Here is an 8579-nt window from a genome sequence, read left to right on the forward strand (position 1 = left end):
CGTGCCGTGACTATAATTTAAAGCTAACTGTATAAAAACAAAAACAATATTAAAGGTTACCTAAAATCATATATGATAAATATTTAGTCAAATAATTTTATTTCCGACGCAGAATGTGAGTGAAATCTTATACAGTTAAACCAATTATGGCTTTCCCTCCTTAGCCTAGGTCAGCAGGATGACCATCACAATGAAGACAAACAAATCTTACAAGCTGGTGGTTCATAAGAAAGGCTTTGGTGGAAGTGGTAAGTTACAAAAACATACTCACACTTGTTTTTATTTTAAATGATAAGCATTCAGAGTGTCCTCATTCCTCCGAATGTTATGGACAAAGAGACAAGAAAGGTCTGTCAGGTTTTTATTAAGTGGCCATGTTGTGCTGTGCTGTGCTGTGTCGTCCTCTTCTAGATGATGAGCTGATGATGAATCCCAAGGTGTTCCAACAGGTAGCCCTTGGGGACATTGTAGAGATTGCACATCCCAACGACGAGTACAGGTGAGCTGGATTGCTTTGGTTCTTTGATACACCTGCTATATCACATTCAGCTGAACCAAGATGTGCAGGATTACAGTGCACAGTTGTGCAGATATGTTACTCTTTCTCTCTCTTTCTCCTCCATGGACATTTCTGTTTCCCTTTCAACATCAGTCCTCTTCTACTGCAAGTCAAAAGCCTGAAAGAAGACTTGCAGAAAGGTATTCCAAGTTATCCTGTCCTTCTTCAGCCCCTACCTTAAGTTAAAATACAGACCTGCTTCATATAAGAATGACTCTCTTCAATACCTAGCATTTCTATTTATTTACCTGTGTGTTTATCAGAGACAATCAGTGTTGACCAGACAGTGGCCCAGGCCTTCAAACTCCGTGCCTACCAGGATGTCATCATCAACATTGTGGATCCTAAGGTGATCCTTTTGCAAAGATTAGTTTCCTTTATCTATCCATCTTACCATGCTTAAAGCTTTCTTTTATTATGTTCTTGCTCGGGTGACAGTACATCACATTCCACGCCTGCCGAGAAGGTGTGCCTGTGATTACACATCTGCCTTCACGGAGTATCCCATCTCTATCCTCCATTGTCTTAGTACCATTCCTATCATTGCTCTGTGTTTGTGCTGAAACTGAGTTAGCATGAGATGTGTAGTTATTCCTTCTTTTATAGGATGTCACCCTTGATCTTGTGGAGCTCACCTTCAAAGATCAGTACATTGGTCGAGGAGACATGTGGAGGCTTAAGAAGAGTTTGGTAAGGATTGTGTGTGAGGGTATGTGCGTGTTTCTGTTTGTGACTGTCACGATGTTGTGTAGGATTAAAATTAGTGATTGTGTATTTTGTGTATGGTCAGGGAATTGGATTCAAAGTGGACCCTTTAGTATGGGCAGTGCCCAAACATAACTACACACCTGTGTGTGTTAGCTTTGGTGTGCATGTTTGGTGTGTGTGTGTGTGTGTGTGTGTGTGTGTGTGTGTGTGTGTGTGTGATATAATAGTGGTATAGTTTTAAATTGAGTCTTTTATACTGTTGTGTATTCATTTCTCCAGGTCAGTACTTGTGCATACGTGACCCAGAAGGTTGAGTTTGCTGGCATCAGGTAGCTTCATTGGCCCTTTGCCATCAGTTTGTCAGCCGTGCTTGTGTATGATCTGTCTGTGTTGTGATTGCAACCTGTTTATTGGTTTGCATGTGTACATATTTATGTGGTATTGAATGCATATACTATATGTGATGGTATGTTTGTGAGACCTAATATCTATGTGACCTCTTCATGCTTTCCTTCTTCCCATGTAGGGCCCAGGCTAGTGAATTGTGGGTCAAAGGTGAGAAGGTCACGTGTGGGTACATCAGTGAGGACACCAGGGTGAGAAGCACACACTGGTCATATTGTGCACACTCTTCAGCTATGCTACCTCAGATCATTTTCAAATGTACTCATTCTTCTTTTGATCCAGGTGGTTTTCCGGTCCACTTCAGCGATGGTTTACATCTTCATCCAGATGAGTTGTGAAATGTGGGACTTCGACATCTATGGTAAATCTGCCACAACCAGTTTTTTTTTGTATGTGTTTGCCTTTTTATTTACAGTGTGTCTGTAAAGCTGTTGGTTCTAAGAGCTGCTAAAAGTCATGTATTAGCCGTGTTTTCTTTGTCAGCTATCTACACACATGTCTGTATTTACAGTACAAATGTCTCTATTAAGCTTTTCTTTGCAAATCTCATTAACAGGAGACCTTTACTTTGAAAAGGCAGTCAATGGTTTCTTGTCAGATCTCTTTGCCAAGTGGAAGGTGAGAAAAGGCTAGGAGAGGCCAGGAACTGTTTATAGACATTTGACATTTGTTAAAATTTTGCAAAAGTGCAATTTGTTTATAGAAATGATATTTGTTAGTTAAATCCCAGACCCCTCTAGTGCTAGTGTATTATTATTATTATGCAATTATTGGTATTGGTATCACAAGTTGTAGTTATATTGATAAGCTACCAGTTACTACCAGCCTCAAAGTTATGTCCATAAACTACTGGCCTGTATCTCGGTCACCCTCTAATCTTGTTTTGGCTGGCACATGTATTTATGTTATTGTATTATTTGATCAAATTATCGCAAAATGTATTATCAGTCCTGCTTTGAAGAAGTGACTTGACTGTGTAGTATTTGACAGCTTTCTGACCCATGCTACTCATTGACTCACTAACAGGAGAAGAACTGCAGCCATGAGGTGACGGTGGTGCTCTTCTCTCGAACCTTCTACTCTGCTAAATCTCAAGGTGAGATCACATTACCTCCTCTTAAAACACTGCCAACAGATCTAATGTGTTAAGATATGTTGGCCAGATAAGCTCCTTTGGTTTGAGTGAAGGATGGTTTTTCTGGGTCCTTTACCTGCTCTTCCTGTTCTCCTCTTTCAGATGAGTTTCCTGAGATCCTGAGGGGTTCTATCCGACAGGACCATGAGGGACGCTTCTATGAGGACTTCTACAGGTCCGACAGCTCCAACATGCGCAGTTTATTCATGAGAGAGAGAGAGAGAGAGAGAGAGAGCAGAAGAGAGAGCAGAAGAGAGAGAGAGAGAGAGAGAGAGAGAGAGCAAAAGAGAGCAAGAGACAGACAGAAAGCACTACAGTTTGGGTGTAGTGTTCTTTTGGTGCTGCTGTCCTTTGGGTTTTTATGTATTTTCTAGTGTTGGATTATGTAACATTGTGTTTTGTCCGTTGTTTTTCACAGTGTTGTGATATGTGACATTGAGTTTGTGTGTTGGGTGGGTGATGTAGAGTGGTGGCTCAGAATGAAAGGCGAGATGAGTGGACATCTCTCGTCATCACCATCAAGAAACTCTTCATCCAGTACCCTGTCCTGGTGCGCCTCAAAGGAGCAGGTACAACATACCTACGCCCTCACACACGCACACACACACACATGGGCACACACACAAATGGCGCACATACACATACATTCAAAGACAAAGAAACAGCTAGTCATTTACAATATCTTGGCCCATTATTATACCCTCTTAAAAATGTTAAATATATAGTTTCAATCTGTTAATAAAGCAGTTCATGTGTTGTATACATTTTGAGAGGTTCTATCTGAATTCTTTGTGGTTCTAAAATATTAAGCTTAAAGGGCCTAAGCCTCAGTGCTCACTCAATGCTTGCGACATTTTCAGTTTTCTAGTTGCAAACTACATTTAGGTCTTGCAGGTATTCAGTGGCAGATGAACAACAGATGAACTTCATTAACACATTTTATTGTTCAAAATTTCTCTCATAAGCGTATTACTATGTGTGTGTGTGTGTGTGTGTGTGTGTGTGTGTGTGTGTGTATATATCTGTGTGGCAGATGGCTTCCCCTGTGGTCAGAACTCCACAGCAGTTCAGGGGAACTACCTTGAGGCTATCAACCTCTCTTTCAACGGTGAGTCCTCATCTGTCACTGACTTTGTTCATGACATGACCATATTTTAGTGTGTGTGTGTGTGTCTTCACCAACATGTCTGTAATGATACTGCTGGTGATTATTCTCCATAGGCGTAATTTACGGGGGGGTTAGAGGGGTTATAACCCCCTCAATAATCGGATCCAGCTAATATAACCCCCTCAATATCATCACACATAATTCAGATGAAAAAAAAAATGAAATATTCTGAATTAATACCTTGTTTGTTTTCTTTATTCATTTATTTTGTCAGCAAGATAGTATCATGTTTTGATAATCTGTAATGTACCCCCCCCCCCCCCCCCCCCCCCCAGCCCACCGACTACTTGGTATTACCCGAACTATTTCGCGAGGTCGCTGGGAATGAATAGTAAGAGAAGACTAATGCTAACTGTACATGAATGGATATGAAAAGGACACTGAAAGGCAGCCAGGGCCAGACAACAATTTTTAATTGTTGGTCGTCAAAGGAGCCAAAAGTCAAAAGGAGTAAAAATCCTGACGATAAGGAGGTAAATACCCGTATTGTTAAGTTAGGTGTTATCATCCACTTTATATTTGTTCACTACCTGGATAGTTTACGCCTCCATTTAAAGTGGAGAGGGACATTCACTTTCCCCATACAAACCCTCAGAATGAAGAGGTGTCAGTGGAGAAACAAAATTATTTTCGATTGAGACCATAATTTCACATTCAAACAGTATCGTTGGTGTGCTATGTAGAGTAAAACCAGACGATCTGAATAATTACTGATTCATGCCAGATATTTATTTCCCGCTTTGTAAGAGCTAGCTAGCTAACTATGTGAACTTTATATGATTAGCATAGGCTACGTTGTAATGGCAGCGATAGACGTCCTCAAACTAAGATTCTAGAACACACTGCCTCAAACGTACTCGGTTACGGGTGGGTAAAATGCAATGTGAGTACAGAGACCAAATTGCTGTTTGCTCCCATACAGTCACACATACAGTTTTTTGGGGGAATGCATTCATTTACTTAGAGATGTCATCCATTGACAGCTAGCTCCTGTGGGCTAGTTCAGAGGTTACACCACTCCTTTTGAGCGTGCACTCCTGTACTGTACTCACACATACACACACACACACAACGGTTAATGATGGTGCATGTGAGTAGGCTTGCTCGTAGGAAACATTGAAACAGCATTATTGTTATTTAGGGTTCATGCAGCGAAGCTGCAGAAACCTATTGTGTTTCTATGTTTTCTTATTATTATTTAGGGTTCATGCAGCGAAGCTGCAGAAACCTATTGTGTTTCTATGTTTTCTTATTATTATGATTCTGTGCTGGGATCCTATGGCAGCCCATAGAACCGTCTGGTAAAAAGTTGTGAAATTTGGCACACTGATTGGGGACAGTCCCATGATTCATTTCACCAAGTTTCATGTAGGCAGATGTAGCGCTCTAGTGCCACCAACAGGTCAAAGTTGGACGTACGTTCACACACGTAACTTTTGACCCGTTGGCTTGATTTTCAAAAATGAGGCATCCTTGGAATCCTTGGACCAGCACGAGTTCAACGCACCCTATGACGTCATTTTGCGCCATGATGGATTTTCCGCCATTTTGGATTTTCTCAAAAACCTTCAACATTTTTCACAGGTCACAATTTTTGTCCGATCAACACCAAACTTGACACAAATCATCTTCAGACCAAGCCTCACAAAGGATACTGAATTACATCTTCGCAACTAACCCATGACAGCCAATCAATGTTTGCGACGAAGTCGCCAGACAGGACGTGGGCTCATATGTCAGCAACGATTTCATATATCAAGACCAAACTTACTACATGGACCGCTAATCTCATCAGGAAGACGCTTAAGAAATGTGGTGACCTTTGACCTCTAGGTGGCGCTGTAATTACAAAAAATGCATTTTGGCCTGTAGCTGTTGATGTGTTTGGAATTTCAACTTACTAGTGGGATCCATACATGCTCTTGGAGGTCTTTAGATTGACACATGCAAATATGTGACATTATCATAATTGATCAGGGCGCCATATTGAATTTAGTCAAAAACACTAAAAAGCAAACACAGGTCACAAATTTGATCTGATCTTCACCAAAATTGGCGCAGACCATCATTAGACCATGCCTTATAACTGCATTAGTTTATGGAACAATTGATGAAAGCGTTCGCCAGTAGCAGCCAACCGAATTAGGCGGTGAAGCCGCCAAACAGGAAGTGAGCTCATATCTCGGCAACCCTGTAATGTGTCAAAACCAAACTTGGTACATGAACTGCTGACCCCATCTGGGGGACAATCAATATATTTGGTGACCTTTGACCTCAATTTAATCCAAAACACTAAAAAGTTTGCACAGGTCGCAAACTTGATCCGATCTTTACCAAAATCGGCACGGACTTTCTAAAGACCATGCTTTATCACTGCATTGCGTTCTGAAAGCATTCGCCTTCAACAGCCAATCGAAGTTGGCCGATTCGCTGCATGAACCCTCCATTGCTGCTTGCAGCTATATTTATTATTATTTTTATTATTATTATTATTATTATTATTAATAATAATAATAATAATAATAATGGTATTTTTATTATTATTTTATACAAAAATGTGTAGCAGTCTAAATGTGCTAGCAAGTGGGCAAAAGGAGTTTAAAATGCTTTACAACTTTGTGGTGAGGGAACACATATTCTCCAAAACTGATATCGATACCACCTCTCTCAACCCATTTAATATTTTTTTATATATCAGGAGAAGAGGGAAAGAGAGGGAAATGGCCAAGGAGGCGACAGAGGGTCAGGTGACCAGAAAGAGAGAGAAGAAGAAGACAGAGGAGGCAACAGAGCAATTGAAGGAGAGAGAGGAGGCGACAGAGGGACAGGTGACCAGAAAGAGAGAGAAGGCGACAGAGCAATTGAAGTAGAGCGAGGAGGCGACAGAGGGTCAGGTGACCAGAGAGAGAGAGAAGAAAGAGACAGAGGAGGTGACAGAGCAATTGAAAGAGAGCGAGGAGGCGACAGAGGGTCAGGTGACCAGAGAGAGAGAGAAGAAGGAGACAGGAGGTGACAGAGCAATTGAAAGAGAGCGAGGAGGCGACAGAGGGTCAGGTGACCAGAGAGAGAGAGAAGAAGGAGACAGAGGAGGTGACAGAGCAATTGAAGGAGAGCGAGGAGGAGACAGAGGGTCAGATGACCAGAGAGAGAGAGAGAGAAGAAGGAGACAGAGGAGGTGACAGAGCAATTGAAGGAGAGCGAGGAGGAGACAGAGGGTCAGATGACCAGAGAGAGAGAGAAGAAGAAGGAGACAGAGGAGGTGACAGAGCAATTGAATGAGAGCGAGGAGGAGACAGAGGGTCAGATGACCAGAGAGAGAGAGAAGAAAGAGACAGAGGAGGTGACAGAGCAATTGAAAGAGAGCGAGGAGGCGACAGAGGGTCAGGTGACCAGAGAGAGAGAGAAGAAAGAGACAGAGGAGGTGACAGAGCAATTGAAGTAGAGCGAGGAGGCGACAGAGGGTCAGGTGACCAGAGAGAGAGAGAAGAAAGAGACAGAGGAGGTGACAGAGCAATTGAAAGAGAGCGAGGAGGCGACAGAGGGTCAAGTGACCAGAGAGAGAGAGAGAAGAAGGAGACAGAGGAGGTGACAGAGCAATTGAAGGAGAGCGAGGAGGAGACAGAGGGTCAGATGACCAGAGAGAGAGAGAAGAAGAAGGAGACAGAGGAGGTGACAGAGCAATTGAAGGAGAGCGAGGAGGAGACAGAGGGTCAGATGACCAGAGAGAGAGAGAAGAAGAAGGAGACAGAGGAGGTGACAGAGCAATTGAAGGAGAGCGAGGAGGAGACAGAGGGTCAGATGACCAGAGAGAGAGAGAAGAAGAAGGAGACAGAGGAGGCGACGAAGGGTCAGATGGCCAAAGTGAGGGATAAGAGCACAGAGACAGGCAGCGCAGGAGGCACAGATGACCAGGTAAGAGACCTCAAACAAAATTGTGCATGCCATACACTGTCAGAACACTGACGTTCTGTGAACTGCATACTACTCTGTAGTATTCCATAAGAGTTTTAGGACTGAAACCACTTGATTCTCTACTATAGCACTTGGGGGGTTGTCAAACTCTAGGCATTGTTATAATAATAATATAAATAATAATTCATTTAATTTGTAACATACTCTTAATTCCGAGGAATCCCAGAATCCCAGTTATGGGTTTTAAGTGTAAATAAAACTGTAGATGCCCTTTCAAAAAGTGCTGACTTATCTTGACATTGCTCATTGTGCCTAGTATTTAGTTTTGAATGAGAGATCTTGTGTAAAGTAAGTAATTTGGTTGCTGTGGTTTCCTCACAGAGGGTCACATGATGAGGGCAGCAGTCAGGCAAATGAGCAGGTGAGAACACAAGGGAACATAATTTAGCTGTGAAGAGCATTATTGATCAATACATTCATTTAATAGGATTGTTATTTCAGAGAGTGACAAGTTTTCATGTCATATGTTACAGGATATTGAGCCCCAGGGATTTGATGTTTCAGACATCCTCACCTGCACAAAGCCTGCACAACCTGACCCTAAGCTTATAGTAGTGCAGAAGCGAGATAACTGTGTTGTCTTTTCAAGAGAAATGGTTCAAAACTTTTCCTTGGTTACATTACAGTGCCAC

At 42.1% G+C, this 8579-nt stretch overlaps 1 protein-coding gene across 4 annotated transcripts in view; it reads left to right on the forward strand.

The window, feature by feature from the left end:
- Window positions 1–8579, forward strand: part of depdc5 (DEP domain containing 5, GATOR1 subcomplex subunit) — a 34507-nt gene that overhangs the window by 340 nt on the left and 25588 nt on the right. For 3 of the 4 annotated variants that reach the window (XM_080847971.1, XM_080847973.1, XM_080847974.1), the window contains exons 2-14: window positions 165–248; window positions 412–499; window positions 653–699; window positions 823–908; window positions 1166–1249; window positions 1547–1596; window positions 1794–1863; window positions 1955–2033; window positions 2229–2290; window positions 2699–2768; window positions 2910–2982; window positions 3273–3376; window positions 3841–3915. In XM_080847971.1, the coding sequence (XP_080704097.1) occupies window positions 179–248; window positions 412–499; window positions 653–699; window positions 823–908; window positions 1166–1249; window positions 1547–1596; window positions 1794–1863; window positions 1955–2033; window positions 2229–2290; window positions 2699–2768; window positions 2910–2982; window positions 3273–3376; window positions 3841–3915 (958 nt within the window). In that variant the 5' untranslated portion in view covers window positions 165–178. The remainder of the gene's footprint in view (window positions 1–164; window positions 249–411; window positions 500–652; window positions 700–822; window positions 909–1165; window positions 1250–1546; window positions 1597–1793; window positions 1864–1954; window positions 2034–2228; window positions 2291–2698; window positions 2769–2909; window positions 2983–3272; window positions 3377–3840; window positions 3916–8579) is intronic. The other variant, XM_080847972.1, reaches the window with a different exon arrangement.

This window comes from Sprattus sprattus (genome assembly GCF_963457725.1).
Source record: "Sprattus sprattus genome assembly, chromosome: 11".
Taxonomy (NCBI): Eukaryota; Metazoa; Chordata; class Actinopteri; order Clupeiformes; family Clupeidae; genus Sprattus; species Sprattus sprattus.